This window comes from Chenopodium quinoa, unplaced genomic scaffold (assembly GCF_001683475.1).
Source record: "Chenopodium quinoa cultivar QQ74 unplaced genomic scaffold, ASM168347v1, whole genome shotgun sequence".
Taxonomy (NCBI): domain Eukaryota; kingdom Viridiplantae; phylum Streptophyta; class Magnoliopsida; order Caryophyllales; family Amaranthaceae; genus Chenopodium; species Chenopodium quinoa.
In genome coordinates, this window is record NW_018743196.1 from 694,495 (window position 1) to 717,084 (window position 22,590).

General features: G+C 37.0%; 3 protein-coding genes across 6 annotated transcripts; 2 read left to right on the plus strand and 1 right to left on the minus strand.

Moving 5' to 3' along the window:
* The first annotated feature begins 226 nt into the window (after window positions 1-226).
* Window positions 227-1,564, plus strand: LOC110732993. The gene is made up of 5 exons (XM_021912991.1): window positions 227-610; window positions 695-816; window positions 943-1,131; window positions 1,294-1,345; window positions 1,430-1,564. The coding sequence occupies exons 1-5, from the start codon at window positions 329-331 to the stop codon at window positions 1,541-1,543; spliced, it is 759 nt and encodes a 252-aa protein (XP_021768683.1). The 5' UTR covers window positions 227-328; the 3' UTR covers window positions 1,544-1,564.
* LOC110732995 (nifU-like protein 1, chloroplastic) lies at window positions 1,157-6,211 on the minus strand. 3 transcript variants are annotated; one of them, XM_021912994.1, is made up of 4 exons: window positions 5,560-6,211; window positions 2,024-2,160; window positions 1,752-1,944; window positions 1,157-1,560 (listed from the first exon to the last, which is right to left on the minus strand). In XM_021912994.1, the coding sequence occupies exons 1-3, from the start codon at window positions 5,900-5,902 to the stop codon at window positions 1,756-1,758; spliced, it is 669 nt and encodes a 222-aa protein (XP_021768686.1). In that variant the 5' UTR covers window positions 5,903-6,211; the 3' UTR covers window positions 1,157-1,560; window positions 1,752-1,755. The 3 variants fall into 3 exon arrangements, with proteins under 3 accessions (XP_021768686.1, XP_021768685.1, XP_021768684.1); XM_021912993.1 differs by having other exon boundaries at window positions 1,194-1,570; XM_021912992.1 differs by having other exon boundaries at window positions 1,194-1,944.
* Window positions 6,212-8,764: 2,553 nt separating this feature from the next.
* Window positions 8,765-22,046, plus strand: LOC110732996 (DUF724 domain-containing protein 6-like). Of its 2 annotated transcripts, none has more exons than XM_021912995.1 (9): window positions 8,765-9,424; window positions 11,592-11,999; window positions 12,689-13,129; window positions 18,703-18,769; window positions 18,850-19,067; window positions 19,656-19,761; window positions 19,875-20,246; window positions 20,678-20,839; window positions 20,911-22,046. In XM_021912995.1, the coding sequence occupies exons 1-9, from the start codon at window positions 8,780-8,782 to the stop codon at window positions 21,684-21,686; spliced, it is 3,195 nt and encodes a 1,064-aa protein (XP_021768687.1). In that variant the 5' UTR covers window positions 8,765-8,779; the 3' UTR covers window positions 21,687-22,046. The 2 variants fall into 2 exon arrangements, with proteins under 2 accessions (XP_021768687.1, XP_021768688.1); XM_021912996.1 differs by having other exon boundaries at window positions 18,850-19,058.
* The last annotated feature ends 544 nt before the right edge of the window (window positions 22,047-22,590 follow it).

Here is a 22,590-nt window from a genome sequence, read left to right on the forward strand (position 1 = left end):
CAACTACTATCAGGGAAAGAGCAAGCTTGCCTAAAGATATACTCCGTAGATTGAACCTCCTTTTAACTACAAACAAAATACTAGTTTCGAGTTAAATACCAGTCTTGTCAACATTATAGTTTTATACTTCACTGAATTCCTTGATTTTATTTGATTTTTTTTTGTCCCCTTCTAATCAACAATATGTGGTTGAGAATTTTTTCCCGCACTTTAAGTTTGAAGTATCAGACAAAGGAGGAGCATCAACACTAAAATTTCAGCAACAATCTCAATAAAATATACTCCATATTGTACATTTCTGAAACTCGTCGAATATAAAGAAACCAAGATGCAACATCACCTTACACTTTGCACGCATGTTTTGCCTTCTCTACACAACTGTAGAATGTCACAAAGGAAATCAATCTATGTCGCGAGCCAACCCAAGTGCAGCAGCCTAAAGAAGCAGGACAAAGTACGACTTAAAACTGCATGGCCACCTATCGCGCTCTCACTATTTGGTTCGGGCTTCTTCTTGGGTCCCCTCATTGATGGTCTCCATTCAAGGGTTGACCTCGTGGTTTATCAAAGTGGTTCAGTTCAAATTGGTCCTCTGCACACCAATATTTGGGTTTGAATCCTCTCTCTCTATCTATCTCTCTGAATATGTCTGCCTTTCTCTTTCTCTCACACACTCTCACTGACGATGGCTTAGGTTCCTTTTCTACTGGGATTGTTCTACTGCACCATCGGAGTATTTCAACTCTACTTAGATGAAAGAGCATCGCTCGACATAAATCCAGAAGAAAGCTTTAAGAAAACAGCTGTCTCACTAATGTCAGTTATTCTAAAACAATGATCATAAATGACCATATTTTTGATAGGAAAACCATGATCATATTGATACACAGTAACACAGACACACACATGAACACAAATTTTCTGCATTTGTTTTTATCACAGATCATTGGTGGCGTTTATTGAGCTGAGTGCTGAGATGTATAGATCAGGTGTCCCAGCCAACGTAGAAGCATATGCGTTGTTTGCAGCAGCAGGATTCGTCTGGTTCCTTACTGATAGGACATGGTTTGGGTTTGCTCTCGCCTGCATCATAGGCATTGCTTGCCCACTAGCTGAGATACCAATCATGAAGTAAGTTTGATAAACCATGTGCTAGTATCTTCAATTCCAGTAGATTTATATAGCAAGGAAAAGAGCAAGTAAAGAAAATTGTATAACTACATTATGTTGTTTCCAAAACATTGTAACAGAAATTCCATAATCCTTATCGTGTATTCCTCTGCTATTTCACAGGTATTTGCACCTATGGTACTATCCTCAGGCAAATTTACAAATCTTTGGCGAGGTAATTGTAATTAAGCTCTACTTACACCGCTCTATATAGTCGAGTTTCACCCTATAAAATGAAGAGTTGGATTGTGTAATGCAGGGACTTGTCAGCTGGACCATCACTTGCTATTTTGTTTACACACCATTCTTGATCAATTTTTCAAGATGGCTTAAATCGATTTTTCTTGCCCGTGGTGTGAAGAACGAGGCATGAATTTCTCATCCAATATGCTGTTGCAATCTTGCATCAAATGAAAGCCAGAACAATATCTTAAAGAGTAGAAATATAGACAAGTTTTCTCTAATGAATTTATCATATTTGTTGAGTTAATAAACATCAATTATCTACAAGATTTACCATTTCCGTACAACAGATGGTCTTACAAAGTATTATGAAAACCATACAAGCTAGTAAACACTACCTTTCTAGCTCGTAAAGATCACATTTGAAATGTCTGGAAATCTTTCTTTGATAGCTGCTTTAATTCCTGACCCAATGGTCTCTGGTCCCTTATATTTAACCGTGCAATCCCCATCCTCAATGGTTATAACTTCCACCTCTCCCCCATAGTTCTTAATAGCAGGTCTTAGTATGTCTAGATGACTGTTCACAGCCTACAAACATCAAAGTATTGTTAGATGGTTACAAGGCAAAACTTCTTGATCACATATTTAACATTGAAGAAAGCTATACCTTAACAGTTGTTTCATTTATTTGTGCTTCATTAACTTGACGAATATCCTTGACTGCATCACCAAATTTTTCCTTCAGCACTCTTTCGATACCCATTGTCATGGTGGTTGTTGAGCTGGGACAAGTCTCACATGCTCCTGTCATGCAGTAAAATTAATTTAACGCACAAGAGTTAAACTTTCCTCCATCCATAATACACTTTTAAATTGCAATATTTTACCTCAGAATAATTAGCTCTTTCCTTAAGTAAATGGTTGATTTGTACACTTAGTCACTTACTCTCTCTCTCAATCTCTCTTATCATAAGACTTACTCAAACTTTCTCTCTTTTAATATAAAGACTTACTCATGCTTTTTTCCCCCCTTCTCCATCTACTGGTGTAGTAAGTGATAAAAGTTGGAAACAAAGTCAACCATGAAGTTTATTTTAGGTTGTAGGGAGAAGAATTAATAAATATAAGTGATTCAAACAATCATTGCTTTGATGTAGAAATCTACAATATAAAGGGTTTCAGAATGTTAGCCTTTTTATTGGACAACTACAGCCCTGAAAGTAGTTATCAGAGCAGAAAGAAGGAATGATAAACTGAAAATAGGAAGAAGAAAAAAAAAAAAAAAAAAAAGACCAGCATTATGGACTACGTGGTGAATAACCAAATTCCAATTGAAATGAAACTGTAGGATACATCAATGCAATTCAGGAGGAATAATGAAAGGACATCTAATTCAAATCCTGGATTTTTTAATTGAGAAAGATATTAAGAGAGATCAAGAATTCTAACTATTTCTTAGATTCAGGTTATCAATTCAAATCCTGGATTTTCGAATTGAGAAATATATATTGAGAGAGATCAAGAATTCTCACTGTTTTTTAGATTCATGGACCGAATTTAATTCAGTGAGATTCATTCACATTTTAATTCCACCAAGAATGTTTTTTATACCCCTTTGCCCCCAGAAATTGGAGTATCCTAGTTTCACCCAATTCACAGGTTTCAACAAGTTGCAAATATCCTCTGGCAGATAAAAACGTCAGTTTTCAGCTTTCAAATTATAGGTAAAGACACTAGTCTAGTTTATCAGCAATCCTGCGTCTTTAAAGGGGTTCTTCTAAGAGTTCTAACTACAAGGCCCACACTAAATTATAGTCTCTCTAGTATATGAAGAGGAATGTCCAAGAAAGGTAAATAATCCAAGTTGTGGGCTAGAAAGTGCAGCAGATTATTACATACAATCAGCATAAACAAATAGTAAAAATTGACATTAAGGTAACAAACACAACAGTTGACATTCTGAAAATTGTCTACAACAGCTATATATACATGACTATACTCATCATGCTATGCAAATATAATTTCTACTTGTACATGCTATTGGCTCCAACCCCCTTACTCATCCTTATCGTTTGTCCATCCCATCTCACCACTGTGTTGTCGAATGTCAATGAAAACCAACAATCCAATCAGCATTCCAAATGACCATAAAAACCCCTCACTGTTATAACAATTCCAAAGCTCTCAAACTCTTCCTATTACTATCTCACGTGGATGGTACATCTTGAGGCCCATCTCAATGACAATGACTTGCTCAAGTTTGCGGATGAAAGTCACTCGCCATCATCAAATGGCCATCACCCATAAAAAACATCTTGTTGATGAATTCACCACCCTAGGCAAATCCATGATCAAAGGGATGTAATCTTTTACATGAAATACTCTCATTATCATTGCATACTAATTTTGTCAAACATTATACATGAGAACATTTTGGGTACAACATGAGCCATAAGTACCTAATCTTAGTACAAGGACGGAGGAGCAAGTATTCTTACTACTAGTATATGGCCTAATATCATTAACAAAGACCATGACTGAGGTACAAGTACTCCATGCATCTCCCTTCAACAGCTTCAACATATGGACGAACTTGTTGTTGTAATATAAGAAGTATTTTCAAGGCTATATACTAAAATAAGAAGATCGAAAAGATGATCTCGTGACTAGGGATGTCAATATTAAGTGGATATCCACTAACCCGCTCCACCCGCAATAAATAAATGGATGAAAACCCGAATTAAATGGATGAAAAGCGGGTGACGGATGAAGCGGATGATGGATCGGATCGGATATGGATGATACTTTTTTCACCCGCTAATCATCCACCCACCCGTTTAACATATATTAATTTTTTAATCTAAGAATTTTAATAATAAAATCTGAAATGTGCAAGAAAATTATATGTATTTTTTTGTTGCAAATTAATTTTTCAAACAATATATTGTTATTGTTTCCTTTTTAATTAATAAAATTAATAAAACTATTGTACAAATAACCGAAAATTAAAATTATGTGAGTTTTTTTCAACTTTAATACTCATCCATTAGTCATCCGCTCCACCCGTTTCATCCGCGGATGATGGACGGATGGATATGGATGATGGGTGAAGCGGATGATGGATGGATGTGGATGGAGCGATTAGAGTAATGGATGGATACGGGTGAAGCTCTACCCGATCCGAATCCGATCCATTGCCATCTCTACTCGTGACAATGAAAGAGTACGGTGTGTCGTGATGCAAATCACTGACTTGAAAACGAAATTCCGGCGCAACCGGGGTGCACTATTGTATTCGCCGGCACGTTCCCTAAGGTTAACACACCTCTTCCACACAGGCACTTTTGGGTGGAAGGTTGGAGCCAAGTAACTTATGCCCAATATAGAGTATGTGTTTAAGCAAGCTTGTGTTTGATATGTATTTCTTGTGTATGTTAAAATCAGAAAAACATCCTCCAATTTATAGAGATGAATGATAGAAGAAGATGAAAGATCATGGAGGAATCTTCTGTGAACAAAGAAAAGAAATCAAAAATATTATGGTGATTAAAACACCATAATCAACCTCTTAAATGGGGGGTTACAAGAAATCAAACAAGAAAAAGAATCCAAGAGAACTGTTGGACCAACAGACAAACACGCGCCCGATCGGGCGGACACTCCCTTTGTCCAGACGTCTTCTCGCGCCCGGTCGGGCGGCGCCGCCCGATCGGGCGCCCATATCTGACCCTTTGAATTTCCTTTCTTTATTTCCAACACTTGTAACTTCTTGATTAACTTGAAATGATAGAGTAATCAATAACTGGTTTTGATGCAACTAATGGACAAAATACGCCTACTCAATAAAGGGCTCAGCAAAACACCTTTGCAATTACCATTTATCAATCAAAGATTTCACCTTTACAGTTACCAGTATAAAAATCCAACCTTCGTAATTACCATTATCAATCAAATATTTCATCTTTACAATTACCATCATCAATCAAATGTTTCATCTTTGCAATAACTACGGAATATTACCAATCAAAGACTCCACCTTTGCAATTAACATAGTAAAATATTTCAGCTTTGCCCAATTCTAGAGGTTAAGCCTAAATCAACAGCTTATTATAAGATAATAAGATTAAAAAAAATATGGCAATCAAGTAATAACACTATACATGCCAATTAAAGGGAAAAAAAAAGATTGAATTTGGAATAAACCTTGAAGTTGAAGGGTAAGGATGCCATCTTCAACAGAAACAACATCCACATTTCCACCATCAGAAATGAGATAAGGTCTGACTTCTTCCAAAACTAGGTCAACAGTCTTCACTGAAAGCTCCAATTGTTGGGAAGAATAGATCCCAGGAGACCCATTTGAAGCTGATGCTGTAATCAGAATCACCCTTTTCAGATTGAGATTGGGATTAACCCACTTCAAAGTTTTGTGATTTTTCTGTCCAAAATTAGCAAAGGATGTAAATTTATAAGATTTTTCTTGTATTTTGAGGGAAGAGATTGATGGGTTGCTCACTAACCCAACTGAGGTTAAGGAAGAAGCCATTGATAAACACAACTGAGGTTAAGGAAGAAGTAGACAATTCGTTAGTACGAGTACGAAATTTTTGTGTTTAAGTAAGGTGTTTGGTTGTCTGTTGGCTGTTGGGGTCCTTGGGGGGTTGGGTCTTGGGGAGCCCTTTACAAAATAATTATACTTCGTTAATCACCTCAATAAACAAATTACTCGTATACTTTTAAGGTCTAATTAGTGTTCGGCCCGGGCGTTGCTCCGTGTGTTACTTTGAGTATTTTTTATCATTTTTTTTTTACACAACTCAATTGAGTATTTTTATCATTATTATTATTAAAGAGTTTGAAAGAATTTTTTTATTGTCAAAAGTTATAATATTACAATAACAATAATAAATAGTTTTGAATAATTGTTGGTTTTATTTCTAATATGTATTTATATATTTATTTGCATAGATAGAACAACATTAGCTTATACCTTGGATGGTAATAAGTTGGTCTTCATTTAATGAGGTCTTGTATTCAAACCCTATAAGTACACGTGACATATTGAATAATGATGTGACATTATCATGGGCGGATCTAGGGGGGTTTATTGAACCCCCAGATTTTTTGAAAATAAATTATAAGTTTTGATTTTTTTTTTTTTAAAAAAAAAAAGAAAAAAAAAATAAGGTTAAAAAAAAAATTTGTGAAGTAAATAAACAAATATGTAACTCTGGCACATTGGTAAGGGAGTGACTAATAGAGTAGTGAGGCTCCTCTTGATCATGGGTTCGAGACCAACCACCCTCATTTTTTTGTTTTTTTTTCCCCCTTTCGATTTCTTCCGTTGTTCTTCATGAGTTAGTCCATAATTGGGTCAATAATTTTAGGAGTAGTATGTTGGTCATTTTGTTAAGTTAGAGAGTTAAATGAATTTAGAAGTTAATGAGTTTATTTAGTGGGTTTATGGGTTAAACATGGCATTATACTTTCAGTTTTTTAGCTTATTATTTGTTGTTTGTTAGCCTACATATATGGCTCTTGTATTTGGTGAAGTAAGCATGAAGAAATATTATGAGTTCTTTATTTTACTTGCTTCATACTTATCTAATATTATTATTGCTTTTATCCTTTAGTACGTATTAGTTTCAACGGTCCTCTTATTCCTCTACTCCTCTTAATTCTTAAATCATTATTTGTTTGTAAATTAGTGATAATTAGATTAATTATTGATTTGTTTAATTAGTTTTGATATATTGTTGACGTACAAATTGAATTTAGAAACTTAGAATTTAAAATTTTTACTTGATCTTTTAATTGATAATTAGAAAAAAAATTCATTATCAAATTTGTGTTTATTGGGGACTTGGGATTTTTGTTTTTCGAATTTTCGTGTAATATTGATTTTTTGCAATATAATTATACATTTATCATTTATAGAAGTAGTAATGTTTTAGCACGCTTTCAAAGTATAAAACTTGGAGAATGCTTTTGTAGGTTTTTTTTATTTATTATTTTATAACTGTTTAATCCATCCATTTGTAATAACAAATTTGAACTTATATATTGAATATTTAATTAATACATGAGTATCGTTTGTTTGTTAAGATTCCGAACCCACAATTCGGAATTCCTGGATACGCCACTGGACATTATGTTGGTGTAAGAATGAGATACATCTTTTTTTTAATATATTTCTTTATATTTTAAAAGTACAATTAGTTTAATTGTAATGAGAGTTGGGAGCTTATCAATACTATCAAACATCAATGTATTGTATATTCACATTATCTAGGCGATGCTTGGTGATGATAAATTTTCCCTTTAAATACAAGAGTGTAGTGGTAATGAAATCCCACATTGAAAGAATTCAAGAGTTACCACCACTATATAAGGCTAAGGGGCTACTCCCCTCATTGCCATATGGTTAAGTTCTAATGTTTTGTTTCAAAAATTATTTATCCTAATTAGTACACAAGAAATTTGAAATTCGCTAACCTATCCAAATTTCAAACCGTTATACTAAATCGGCCCAAAAAAAATATCTGATTCAGATTTCATATATATATATATATATATATATATATATATATATAAGTGTCAAAACCACATCCAACCCAACCCGATGTTATGCAACCCTATGTTTTGTTCCAATAGCACTTGCAACCCTTCACTATTTGCACCATAACCGCCACTAAAGGAACTCCAACCACCTTCCACCAAAACCACAATTGAAGGAGCTTTAATCCCCTTGCCCAAAAACCACCCTTTTCCACCACCATCTTCTTTGTCTCCAGGCATGCTTCTACCATGCATCGTCCACCGACGCCATCTACATCTCCACCACCAACATCACCATTATCGATTCGTCGCCAAATTAAACGAAAAACCCTATAAAACAAGTGAAATTGAGAGCATGGTATTGTTAATCCATGTCATCTCCTTCGTCTCTTCCATTGTCGCTGTCGTTAAGCTTCTATTTTAAATGAAGGTTAGTAGAGAATAGATATAGATATTGTTTTGGGACACCCAAAATGTACCATAGACACAATATTATGGGATGAAGAGCATGTTGAATAATTATATTTAAAAATATTTTTAATTATTGAAATTTTTTATGGCATAACAAATAATTATGTTGAAGGCCTTCATGTGACTTTAGATATAATTCCAAATATAGATATGTAAATTTCGAATTTGCAAATAAGATCCACTCGTAAACTACAAATGTGAATCTAGGTCTAGTAGGATCCTAACCAAATTTGAGTCATTCAATTTTGAATAGGCTTACAATTTTATATACACATCCAATAAAATCAAACAAGATTAACTTAAAAATCTTAAAAATCTAATGCACTAATATCCCGCCAAAAGAAGATTAACGAAAAAAATTGGGGGAAAAAGCAGGTTTGTACTACGGAGTGAAATGCAGAGGACAAAAGAGGAGTGCGAGAGTGAAATAATGACCAATTACCCCTTTTCAGTTTTCCCCCAAATTGAAAAGAAAATGCAACCTAAATCCAAAACCAAACGTCTCGAAAACCTACGAAAACCCCCCATTTTCATTCACTTTTCTTCAACTCCTACTACTACATCTTCTTCTTCTTCACTCCCCCATTTCCCAAATCCAAATCAAATTAACCCCTTTTTCTCAATCGGATCCCAAGTCGAAGTTACTTCCGACGAAGAAGGTTTCAAGGGTGCCTGGTATTCTGCTACTGTCATTCAACCTCCTCATTCAAAGCAGAACCAACAACAGATTTTTGTTGAGTACAATAATTTACTGTCGGATGAAAATGGTTCTTCCCTTTTGAAGGAATTTGTTGATTCCGAATTCGTAAGACCTAAACCTCCTGTTGATAAAAATGATAAGGTTTCTTTCGATTTAGACGACGTTGTTGATGCGTTTTATCAAGATGGCTGGTGGTGTGGTGTTGTCACTTGTATTGTTTCGCAAAATAGGTACAGAGTTTTCTTCTCCAGTCCGCCTGATGAGATAGAATTTGATGCTTCTGATCTTAGGATTCATAAGAATTGGGTCCATGGCATCTGGGTTCTCCCTCAAAAGCAGGTATCAATTTGCTTTTTAGGGTTTTTTTTTTTCTTTCTAGTTTGGGTTTTTTTTTGTCAGATTTTAAATCTGGGTTGCTTTAATTTTATGGGTTTGTTTCTTTTTAGGGTTTAATTGAGGTACTTTTTAGTTGGGATCTTTTAATGTTTCTCCAGTTCTTCAATTTGTTGATTGTCTCTGAGATTTCAGCTCAATTTTTTGACCACAGTTATATTATTATTGTTAGGAAGACTGATTTATGGAATTTGTTGGAAATTTAGCTCTAGGGAGTCTTCAGTTGTTATCTTTTTAGGGGCATTGGTCTGAGTTTTGTCATATTCAGGGCTTTGTTGTGGACTAGTGGCAAAGCTTTCTGAATTGCTCGTAAGTTCTTGCATTCATGTGAGGTTTCAGTTCAATTTCGAGTGGAAGCTTGTTGCTCTACCTAAATTATGGGTAGGAAATCAGCTAGCTTTGGTTGACCGATATGGAATATGTTGCAAGTTTTGCTGAGAGTATTCATTTGTTGCAATTTACTTGCTACATGTTTTACGATTTGGTTGCAGAAACGAGGACATTTGTGCCTTTTTTTCGTTTTGGTTTAATTTATGCATTATACTGACATCATTCATTTATTCAAATTTTACACGTGTCAACTTCTCCTTCAAAATTTTCCCGCCTAAACTTTTTTTTTTTCTCTTTCACAATTTTTTTTAAAAAAAGAATTAATTGACTACAAAATATTTTAATACTCCGTACATAATACTGTACATTAAACTCTTCACAATTTTTTTAATAAGCCTTTTGATAACTTATGATTTTTTTTATGGAGTATTATTTAAATAGCTCTCTTTTTTTATGATATCCGTGCATCGCACTGAAGCTAATCTAGTAGTAATTATAAATTCATGGCCCAATGAGCTATTCTTTTAGCTTAATGGTAGCTTTACTCTAGTGAAGAAGTCTTTTAGAGTATTAGTTTGGATTTTTATCAAAGATAGCTATTTTTCATAAAATTATATTAGTCCGGCACTTCATAAAATTTGCCCAATTATCCTTTTTTGATCCCTGAACATGTCAATTTCTTATGTCCAGACCTGTATGGATGCGTGATGTGAATGTTGTCTTAGAAAAATAGTCAAACTTCTAAGAATTGGCAATGTGCTGGATGACCTTATTTGCTTATACCTCTGAAAAATTGCTGTGTGAAGTTCAATTGACTTAGAATTGCTATATTGGTCTCTGTTTGTTGCTTGCCACCAACTTAAAAATGGATCTACGGCTTTTTAATTTGGCTTTGCAATTTTCATGATTAATTATATTTGTGATTGGAGAATGTAACATAAATGTTTTGAATCTAATAAAGTGGTTTGTTGGCAAAATTTTGATTTTAGATTCTAAATTTCTTGATGGAAGAGGGCTCTTTGACAAATTCTTTAGGACGAGATCTATCTTTCTTTCTCCCCCACCCCAAGCTGGTCATGGATATTTGGGGCACTGATTTAGTTGCTAGTCAGAAAGTGTTAGGGGATCACAATGTAAGCTGGTTTTACACTCCTCATCCCTGATTATTGTATGCCTAATTTCACTTAAAGGCCTTAATTAGAATGTTGAAAACCCTTGACACTAACCTGATCCATCTAATTCAATTGTGTTAGAATCCTTGAGATTTTGACTGACCTTTTCCGTTAGGACTATTGACCCTTTTTACCTATTTAAGTTAGTGATTCAAGAAGCACACGCTAAATCAATTTCTTATGCCCGATTGGTCATTCCACATTTCCACTCTCATCAATTCATGTTTGGCTAGCCCCTAAGTTGCTAGTATAGTAGTATATTAAAAGTTTAAAGAATATACAATTTGTTCCAAAATTTTCTATATGTTTAAATTGAGCAGTTAAATTTGTGCCAATATTGGGCTGAAAATTTCAACACTAACTGATTATTACGTTTTTGGTTTGTGTTTTGCTACCGTGTTAGATTAACTTTTGCCAGCACTAGGTATAAGTGTTTTTTTTTTTTTTTTTTTTTTTTCATGGCCTCCTCTGGAATATAACTTACATCAAAGGTTTTTCTTTCACAAGTCTTCTCCTTCTGTGCAGCTCATTTCACAATTTTAAGTCTTCTCCTATCCATACATCTACAAGCTTGGTGGTTGATCTGGCCTTTTGATTCTTATTCTTGACAGAGAATGAGGGATTTGAATTTCAGCCCAGGAACAGCTGTAGAAGTGAACATTGATCCAGAGAGTTCTTGTGATGTTTGGTTTCCTGCAACTTTCATTAAACAAGCTGCTAACAACTTGTTCTTGGTGGAGTATCAGAGGTCAAAGGAAGTTGGACTTCAAAAAGTAGCTGTAGATTCTAATCATATTAGACCTTCACCTCCTAGTTCGAGTAACAAAGTTTTCAATTTACTGGAGAAAGTTGACGCATTTTACGATTATCGTTGGTTGAGTGGGGTGGTCACCAAAATTCTTGCAGACGGAAGGTACATAGTTTACTTTAAGCGCACAAAAAAGGAAAAGGAACTGTCTCATGCAGATTTGAGGCTCCACATGGAGTGGAGTAGTGGCAAGTGGATTCATTCTTCCCAGGTATACTTTGCCTTAAATCCCTGAGATGATGTTTCCTCTCTCTCTCTCTTCTCTCTCTTTCTCTTCATATACTTTGCCTTAAATCCCTGACATAATCTTAGTTTCCTTCATGCAATATTTTCCTTTTCTGTATCCTCTATTTCTTAGCATGTTGGTGGTTAGATGGTTGGTGGGGATTGTTCTATTTGAGGTTGTGATCAGAAATAGTCTTTTGATTTAAGCTCTTTTCCTATAATCTTACATAGTTATTGGCGGTGGTTGTCTTTTAGCTCTAGGATTTCTGTCCACACTCCCAAGGTGCTGGGATTGAAACTAAAAAGTGTGAAATATGAACAATCAGCTGATGGCTGATGCAACTCTGCTCCTCAACTAGACTGTGGAACGGGTCACCTCTTATTTGCAATCAATGATTTTCTGAACAGGGCCCTTTTCTCATTTTCTGGCTTTTAGTTATCTTTGATGTTGATGTTATGCCTTTTGTCCCTTAATTGAGGCAACTGTTTGAGCCATAAGATCTTTATCTGGAAACAGATTGTATGAGCTGTGGATGTATGTCATAATTGAGGAAGGCGCCATCTTTGGGCTTGTAGCTATTTATTGCAGGGATTATTCCTTTCTTGTGAAGGCCTGACCAATTGCCTTGCTTCTGGTGCTTGCTCTATGTACTTTAACTCATATTTCTCTTTTAGGATTCCTCAATGACGTCAAATTCTGAAAAGCGTGCAAATTATATTGTTAATGGTGGTAACAAGGAGAAGACTCGCGCCCCATCTGAAAGTGCTGGCTCGGATAAACATTTTATCATTAATCTTAGGAGTTGTCAGAAAGAGTTAACGCCTGGCAATGAAAAGGCCAATTACAGCAGCGCAGCACCTAGCAGTAAAAAATCTAAACAGACAAGTGCTAATGGCGATGCTAGTTATTCCAGACCTTCAAGAAAATCGAATGATGAATCTGCATCTGATGTGCCTTTATCTCCTGAAACATGCAAATCTAAAACGCAACAAATAGAGGGATCAAGTAATGTGACTTCAGTAGATTTTGATTCTCCAGCACCTGGTCATCCTGAGCATTCTAATTTGAAACAGTTTGAAGACATCAGTCAGCCTTCTGATCCTACAGAGATGAAGGTATGTCTCTGGAAGATTCTTTGCGTTATATCACTTATAAGTACATTACTATTGGCCAGTCGCATGAGCAAGCTATTTCTGAACTCCAACGGCCAACTTATTGCTTTTTTATACAAAATCTGTCACTATTGATATTCCACTCTTTCCATACAAATGGAATCCATTGTGGTCTTGTATTGTGCATTTGTGCTGGGGTGGGGAAAGGAGTGAGAATTAGAACATCAAGGATTATACTTGTCACCATTCCTGTTGATTTTTTTAAGCTCTAAAAAAAGCTCTATAGACAAAGTGTTTTCTTTTGAAAGGTAAGAAATGCTCTATATATTTGAAATAATCTTAAAAATGTTACTCTTCGTTGGGACATAGAAAAGGCTTTATAGAATTAGGACAAATTGAACTTACCTAAACTAGATTTGATTGTAGGCTTGCTTTTACATTTATACGTTAATGGCTGTGAAGAGTTTCCTAGATTCTTAATTGGTGTACAAGCAGAAGCTATTCATACGACCTTTATTTTTAAGATGCCTAGATGCCCCTATGGCGCTGGTGGCTAGTAAGGGAGCATCAGTAACAACAGTCTAGTTCTGTACAATGATGCTATATTTATTTATTTATTTTTGAAAAATTGCATTCTTCTGTATACCACTTTTTCAAAAAAATAAATAAAATAATCTTGTTTAATTTTCCAAGAATTGCTTTATTGAACAATTTGTCAATTAACAATACTTAAGAACTATATCTTTAGTTTCCTTTCCACTTGCAAAAAAGAGCTGATCCTTCTGGAAAAAGCTATAGATAGTAACTTAGTAATGCTGATTTAGTATTTACCATAACATCAGCGGAAGCCAAATGAAGTGAGCCATATCAAAGAGACCCAGAAAATAATCTTCTTCATGGTTGTGGCTAGAGTTCGGTACAAAAGAGAAGAAGGTTGCCTAATGAGTACAGACTATTCAGAAAAAGAAAAGAGGTTATGCTTTAAGCAGCTTCCGAAAGGAGTAGAGCAAGTGTGCAATGGAACTGCCGAAGCACACCACTAACCGATCAAGGTCTACGAGAGGAGACACAAATAAAAGAGCAAGAGACAAATTCAGGAGCTGCAGCATCAGGAAGAAGACAAGGAAGTTTAATGTTCCACTAAGTATTGTGGCAAAGGGTATTCTGTTTAGTAATGACAAAGAAATTTAATGTGAGAATACTTTCGTAAGGGAGAGCTTGATATATAAGAATGAGCAATGAAATAGTAGAGGTTATATTTTGGGAGAAGTTAGTAGTAGTTGTAGTAGCCTTCAAGAGATGTAGCTATGCTATTTTCCTCATTGTAGCCATTATCTTCTTATTAATCAAAAAATCATTCAAGCTTTCCTTTGTTATCATTACAAGTTCATATTCATATTTCCTAGTCTATAACACTCGGTATTAGAGCACCGATCATGGTGACCCCTACGCTCACATAGCGGGTGGACGCCGTCGAGGAGCGGCCTTTGATGATGGAAAATCAACTCACGGAAGTTAATGGGAAGTTTGATACCCAGGATGCGACCATCATTAGGGTGGTTCAAACGACCGTAGCTCTTGCATTGGAGTTGGAGAAGAAGCGGTTTTGGCTTACACCACCACTCGGCTAGAGGCTCTGGCTAACACCACCACTCGGCTAGAGGCCAGAATCGACCGGTTTCGGGTTGACCGCGAGAGGCTAATGGCGGTAGAGAAAGACCAAAACCAGAAGTTCAGGGAGGAAATGAAGAAAACTGTTGGGTGGCGGCGGCGGCCACTAGAAGCACCGGAAACCGGAGATTCCTCTTTTCAAAGGGACGGACAGGACAATTGGAATTTACGTGCTGAGATGTTCTTTGATTTTTATCAGTTAACATAGAGAGAATAACTTGAGGCTTTGGTGGTAGCAATGTATAGGGCGACGCTCAAGTGGTTTCAGTGGGAGAAGAAGTGGAAGAAGAGGAGGCTGGTGGTAGGGTGGCTGGGCCTCAAGCAGCGCTTGGTACATGAGTTTCGACCATCACTTACTGGGTCGTTATATGAGTTGTGGCTTGCGGTAGAGCAGGAAGGCTCGGTGAAGGATTATCGGAGGAGGTATATCAAGTTGACTGCTCATTTGGAGTGCATATCGAAAATATATGTTGGCTCCCTTTATTAAAGGATTAAAGGGGGAGATAAAAACAGAAATTTAGATGTTGAATTTGTTTCACTTGGAAGGTGCTATGGAGCTGGCGGGTCGGATAGAAGTGAAGAATTGGGTTAGCCAATCGAAAAAATCGCAACCGGGTGGGTTAAAATTTGGCCAGCCAAAACTCACTCATCCCACCTAACTTCACCAAGATAGGCGGATGTGGGCTGATCCAAACTTATGGAGTGCCCCACCGCATTACTGGCTAGTAAGTCTTGGACCAAACCACTCGAATCTCAATCCTCTGTATATTTGGCGAATAACTCAGGCACTTTGCAAAGTCGGAATCCCACTTATACACCGCGATTAACGGAAGTTGAATTGCAAGAACGGTTCGTGGAGGTTTTGTGTTGATTATAGCCTTTATAGGGCTTTAAACAAAAAAACCGTGTCGGATTAATTTCCAATTTCGGTTATAGACGAGTTCCTTGATGAGTTGCATGGGGCTAAATGGTTTGTCTAAGTTGGACTTTGAAGTCCGGTTACCACCAAATAAAGGTGAAGTCGAAGATTTTCACAAAACGACATTTCGCAGTCATGAGGGGCACTATGAGTTCCTTGTAATGCCCTTTGGGTAATGAATGCCCCGGCCACTTTCCAATCCCTCATGAATAAGGTGTTCAAGTCATACTTGAGGAAGTTCGTTTTGGTGTTCTTTGACAATATTCTTGTGTATAGTAAGGAGGAAGGAGAGCACAAGGAACATGTAAGATTGGTGTTGGAGCAATTATCGAAGCATAAGTTGTATGCTAATGGGAAGAAGTGCTAATCCGGAAGAAGGGAAGTAACATATTTGGGTCACGCGATATCGGAAGAAGGGGTGGCCATGGACATGGATAAAGCGAAGGCAATTGTGGAGTGGGAAGAGCCTAGGAATTTGAGAGAGTTGTGTGGGTTTCTTGGTTTAACCGGTTATTACCGGAAGTTCGTGACTAATTATGCTAAAATTGCCGAACCACTCACCTCACAATTGAAGAAAGATAGTTTCATGTGGACAAGCAAAGCGGCCGAAGCTTTTTCAGCCCTCAAAACTGCCATGACAACAACACCGGTGTTGAGAATGTCGGATTCTCAGCTTGAATTCATAGTAGAAACGGATGCTCGGGCTTTGGACTTGGGGCCGTGTTGATGCAACAAGGAAGACCCTTAGCTTACTATAGTAAGTTGCTGGGAGTAAGGAATCAAGCTAAGTCAATCTATGAAAAAGAATTGATGGCAGTTAGTTTGGCTGTGACAAAGTGGCGACATTATTTGCTAGGGAGACACTTTGTTATTACTTATTAGGACCGACCAGCAAAGCTTAAGGTTCCTAACCCAACAACGTGAAGTGGGCAATGAGTATCAACGGTGGATGAGAAGATTGATGGGTATAGATTTTGAGATCTAATACAAACCCGACCCATCCAATAGGGTGGCAGATGCGCTCTCTTGCAAGGGGAGTGTTACAGCATAGTTTGGGGCTATGGTATCCACTCAGCTAGTGGATTGGGCCGAATTTGAGAAGGAACTTGCATGTGATCCATGATTGAGTGGGCTGCGGAATTCATTGAAGGCTGACACTACTGCCAACAGGGCTTCCACCTAGAAGGAGATCGAATGATGTATAAAGGCTGAGTAGTTCTTCCTAAAAGCTCAAAATTTATTCCTACTCTTCTTAGGGAATATCGTGACACACCAACAGGGGTCCACGAAGGGGAAGTGAAGATTTATTTGAGGTTAGCAGGTTATTGGTTTTGGTCAGGTATGAGAAAGAAGGTAGGCGAATATGTTCAGCAATGTATGATCTGGCAGCCGAATAAGCCATCACATCAAGCTTCCGCGGGTTTATTGCAGCCCCTTCCAATTCCGGAACTGGTTTGGGACGACATCTCTATGGACTTTATAGAGGGGCTGCCACTCTCTAAGGGAGTGAATTCAATCTTGGTCGTAGTGGATAGACTTCCGAAATACTGTCGCTTTTTGGGGTTGAAACACCCGTTCAATGCTCTCAAAGTGACTGATATTTTTGTGTGAGAAGTGGTTTGATTACATGGGTTTCCCTCATCCATAGTTTCTGACCAAGACAAGGTATTCATGAGTATATTCTGGAAAGAGCTTTACTGATTACAAGGTACCCGTCTCAAGAGGAGCACCGCGTACCACCCCCAAATGGACGGTCAAACAGAGGTGGTTAACAAGTGCTTGGAACCCTATCTTTGGTGTTTTGTGGTTAGTCAACCGAAATCTTGGGCCCAATGGCTTCCATGGGCGGAGTATTCTTTTAATACTTCACCGTACACCTCTACCAATATGACACCCTTCAAGGTCGTTTATGGTAAGGGACCCTCCTAAAATCTGGAAAGTGAAGCAGGGTGCGACTGTAGTGAAGAGTTTGGAAGAAGGGCTCCTAGAAAGGGACTTTATTTTGGACGAGTTGAATGGGCTCAACAATTAATGAAAGCAAATGCTGATGGTCGAAGGAGGGATGTTGAGTTTGAGATAGGCAATTGGGTGCTCCTTAAATTACAGCCATACTGACAGCAATTGGACGAGTTGAGTTTGAGATAGGCAATTGGACGAGTTGAAGATGAATATCAACCGGGCTCAACAATTAATGAAAGCAAATGCTGATGGTCGAAGGAGGGATGTTGAGTTTGAGATAGGCAATTGGGTGCTCCTTAAATTACAGCCATACCGACAGCAGACCATTGCTAAACGGCCACATGAGAAGCTGGCCACGCGTTTCTGTAGGCCATTTGAGGTTTTGCAACGTGTTGGGAATGTGGCATATCGCTTGAGGTTGCCGGAAGAGAGCAGGGTGCATCCGGTGTTTCACGTCTCGCAACTAAAGAAGGCAGTTGGAAGTGTTCCTGTCAACCCCACCCATCCTACTCAGCTCCCTGCTGATTTGGAATTGGTGACAGAACCTGAGGCAGTCTTGGGAGTGAGAAAGAAAGAAGCAGGTGGCAAGACCAGCACTGAGCTAGTATCACATTTCCATTAACATGCTCCATTGCAATATTGCATGATGTGGTAACACCCTGATGCATTGTCATATACTACCCTATGGCTTAAAGTTTTATCATATTCAGTGCAGAGTGAGTAATATTCTTTCTACTGTAGTATTAATCAAATAGATTGCTTTGTGAGGTAGTTTAAAACAAACTTTTTGTAAAAAGTGGAATGTAAATGATAATTTCCTACAATTTTTTCAAGATTTACTATTCATGCTAAAGGATTTGTGAGTAGAAGGTTCAATAATGCTGAATTCTGAATGCTTCTTCTTTCTTTTGCTTTTCCTTCTGTCATTTTTTTTTATGTGGCTGTTATACTTAATTGCCTTCCATTTGTCATTAACTCATTACTTGATGTATAGATTGATCCTTAACAGTTTGATTTTCTTAATTAGGTGGACCATGAGAAACAATCTGCCTTGAGAAAGAGAGGAAGACCAAGAGTGCGACCTTTACTGTCAGGTATATAATATATTTTTATAAAATTTCAGCATCTCTTCTGATGGAAATTGTCGATTGAGCATAACTTTCATATTATTTAGGGGATGCTGTTGGAGATACTATCGATCAAACCCGAAATAAAAGTGATGAGATGAAACCATTTGGACCTATAGTCATAGGGCTGACGCATAATGGCAAGATGATTGACACTCTAGGTGAAAGTTCAAGTCAGCAATTGATATTGGGGCATAAAAAGGCTGTAGATGATGAAGAGAAAAACGTGGATTCTTCAGCAGATCATGAAAGCGTAGTAAGCAATGTAAATGGATTATACTTTCATTTAATCTGTTCACAACGAAACATTTCTTCCTTTCAATTTTTTTTGTCCAAGTATCTGATTACCCCTCTAGTTTATATATACCCCCTCCGTGTTTAAATAAATGAAAATGTTTTTCTTTTCCGGCCGTGTTTATATAAATGAAATGTGTCCTTTTTAGGAACTTCTCTCTTTTTTTAACATTATTTGCTCTATTTAGTTTTATTGCATGTACCTTATGTGTGGTTTTCATACACACTCACTCACACACACACACACACACACACATCTCACCGTAAGAGTGGTTCTCACACACACGCGCGCGCGTGCGCACACGCATGCACACACACACACACACACACACACATATATATATATACATTGACGAGTGTGACACACACACACATATATGCATCGACAAGCGTGAAAAGAGATGTTGCAAGTATAAAAAAGCAGAGGATGTATATATATGTATTGAAAACTCTTATTTTTTTTCCATCTTTCTCGAACCTTCTCGAGATTTCTGGAGGAATGTCTTCTCTCTCTCATTTAGGAATGCTAATAAAGCAGGATATCTTTCTTTTCTATTAGGGGAGTGAGCAACAGAAAGAAGGTGAAGTCACCAATCAGAAGAGGAAGAGAGGCCGGCCACCTAAAGTGCTGTATAGGCTTGGTAGTCCACAGACTAAAGAAGCAGGTATATTTATATGCAAGTATACAATAATCATGCAATCTATTATATTGAACTGTGGGTTGAAGTTCTAAATATTTTTGTCTTTCTCTTATTGGGTGTAAATTAACCATGTGCAGTGCCAGAAGTTGTTGAAGAGAAGAAAGATGAAGCTTCTGATGCTAAAGATGACGATGAAAGACACTTTCCAACAAATGAAGTTGAGAAGCCTATTACTATTGTTGACCCTTCTGACAATAGCAACGCTGCACCTACTGATTTTCATGATAAAAGCGTGAGGAAATTTACAGATCAAATTAAGTTACTAAGTGACATACGTAGGCTGAGTACTAGAAGTACTTTAAAAAAGCAAGGGAGAAAACAAAGAAAAATCCCAACAGAATCAATCATGGTGGATTCAGATGAACCTGTCAAACCTGTTGCTTTGAGGACTGTATTGAGGAAAGGAAGGAAACAGAAACCAACCAAGCTGGTTGATCCTCAAAGAGAAGGTATAACACATCTTTATACGTGTAAAAAGTTAAGTTTGACTTCTTTTTATTTTTTATTTTATTTTGCTTTGGGGGTGCTTTTGGTTGTTGTGCTTTCTAGTGCTTCATTGCACCACATGGCGTTTTAAAAGAAACCTGTAAAGGCTGTATGTTTCATGAAGTCAGCTTTGTGGCCAGTTTTCACTTCTCACCCTATCAAAGGAGATGGTTTTTAATGACTGTAAATGATTTATGTAGCTTTGGGCCTTTGAAGGAGATGTAAGGACCTTTTCAGTTGTCAATTTATTTGTAATACTGGAGAATTTTAGTGATTGGATTTGTGTGGTCTTGAAAATGAAAACCCTATTTTTATCCTCTGGCTTGCAAGTTGCTTATGCTTATGTGATCTTTCTCATGCTTTGTTGGATGTGTTTTTTGTGTGGATTTGGCAGATGTTGTAGATAATACAGGAATAAAAGCCATTGAGGTTTTTAACAATGGAGTACCTAGAGAGTCTGACAATGTTGTTGCTGGAACCTCCAGCAATGCTTCTGATGATGATAGGCCATTATCAGCCTGGTTTGAAGGAGCACATTCTCCCACAACGGATGCAAGTAAGATGCTGTATTTACATGCTTATACCCTTTGTTTGATCATTGCTAAAACTTTTAATTAAAATTTGCAGGAATCCCTCCGGGTGGGACTGCTAATCAATCTGGTGAGAGTGGAGATGGAGGAGAAGAATTGAAGACAACACCTGTTGGTCTCTTTGAAGAGAATGAACAAGATAATAGGTGCACTTCAGCTGAAAATGTCAGCCAAGAGCAATACAAGAATTTCGAAATGCCAATTCAATCACAGTCCACTGCAATTGTGCCTGTGGAAAGTCGAGACTTGCCCTTTGTAAAGAATTCCCTTATCTGGGAGATGATAGAGAACATGGAAGTTTTGAAGCGAATTCCTCAAAAGCCGCATTTCTACCCTTTGTATAATTGCAAGGAAGAATGTCGTGAAGGATTAGCCATAGGCAGTATGGTAACTTTCACCAGTTTGGTGGAGAGAATATCAAAATCTCTTTTTAGTGAACCCAAAAGCCTCTTGGATGGGTATCTGGAAGCTCTTGTTGACTTGGAAGAACTAGGATTTGATGTAGCACTGGTTAGAGAGCAATTAAACAAGATGATATCCATAAAAGGCAAGTACGAGCATGCTCAAAATACGACTAAAGAGATTGAGAGTCAGATCATGGAGCGTAATTTTGAGAAGTCACAAATCAATGAGGAGGTTGCAGAGTTAGATAAGAAGATTGCAGAACTAAAGGAGAAACGGGCCTTAGTAGTTTCAAAGAGAGAGAGAAAGGATGCTGAGATTGCATTGCTGCAGACGAGTGTAAATGCTGTCAAGGGTGCCCTTGAAAGTGCTGAAGAGGAGTTCGAGAAAGTAACTACCTCACTTTGGTAAACATTGTTCGCTTGTATACATCTTTGTAACTCTTGTGTGTACAGAGCATTAGCGGGTCTAGCTTGTAGTGCTAAAATCTGAGTAGGTCTAGGAAGTAGTGAAAGACAAGGAAAAAGAAAAAGAAGAGGGTTTCATCTATCTTGGCAAACTTGAGGTGGCCAATGTTAGAATTGCTCTATGTGCTGCTGCAATATCGCAGTCGGAATTTGTTGTTTGTAGTGCTGTGACTGCTGTCTACAGGATCAGCTATTATACCTGTTTGTATTAGACAAAGTTATCTTGTTACTGCTTAAATTGAGCATCCTAGGTTGCATTGCATGAACCTGGTGGTTGAAGGCCTATTCTTATGATCTTTAATTACCTTGGCCCAATTTGGTTATTAAAGTTGGAATGAAATGTTATGAGAACTAGATAACAGCAGTAAGTAGTTTTTGTATCAAACATAAACCAGATTATACATTAGAACATTAGAGATAGGACCATACAACTTCTTTCTATTAGGAAACCAAATATTCTCCGTTTCTTCTTTTGAGTCACTCATTCTGGAAAAAAAATAGTTACGGAGTAGTAAAAACGCAAATCATTAATGTAAAATATATATTTTTTTTCTTTTAATATTGTATTTGACTATTTGTTAATCTTAAGAAACTGAATTGAACTGAAAATAAACGTATGAGAACAGACCCTTAATGATTTTTTGAGAGAACAATCAATACAATACTCATCCCTTCCAAACTCTTTTTATGTTGGCCAAGAATAGCATATGACAAATACAAAAATGCATTATTTTATTGTTAATACTACCCCCTTTCGTTTTTTTTTTTTTTTTTTTTTTTTTTTTTTTTTTTTTTTTAACACTTTGAAGTTTGAATAAAGTGAAAATTCAAAAGAGAAAATAAGAGCA

Coding starts and splice junctions, on each gene's coding strand:
- LOC110732993 (XM_021912991.1), top strand. CDS start 329: ATGCAACATCACCTTACACTTTGCACGCATGTTTTGCCTTCTCTACAC. Junction 817..942: donor AAAACAGCTGTCTCACTAAT/GTCAGTTATTCT, acceptor TTTTTATCACAG/ATCATTGGTGGCGTTTATTG. Junction 1,346..1,429: donor ATTTACAAATCTTTGGCGAG/GTAATTGTAATT, acceptor TGTGTAATGCAG/GGACTTGTCAGCTGGACCAT.
- LOC110732995 (XM_021912994.1), bottom strand. CDS start 5,902: ATGGCTTCTTCCTTAACCTCAGTTGGGTTAGTGAGCAACCCATCAATC. Junction 2,161..5,559: donor CCTTACCCTTCAACTTCAAG/GTTTATTCCAAA, acceptor ACTGCATGACAG/GAGCATGTGAGACTTGTCCC. Junction 1,945..2,023: donor TAAATGAAACAACTGTTAAG/GTATAGCTTTCT, acceptor TGATGTTTGTAG/GCTGTGAACAGTCATCTAGA.
- LOC110732996 (XM_021912995.1), top strand. CDS start 8,780: ATGCAGAGGACAAAAGAGGAGTGCGAGAGTGAAATAATGACCAATTAC. Junction 9,425..11,591: donor GGGTTCTCCCTCAAAAGCAG/GTATCAATTTGC, acceptor TATTCTTGACAG/AGAATGAGGGATTTGAATTT. Junction 19,068..19,655: donor ATGAAAGCGTAGTAAGCAAT/GTAAATGGATTA, acceptor CTTTTCTATTAG/GGGAGTGAGCAACAGAAAGA.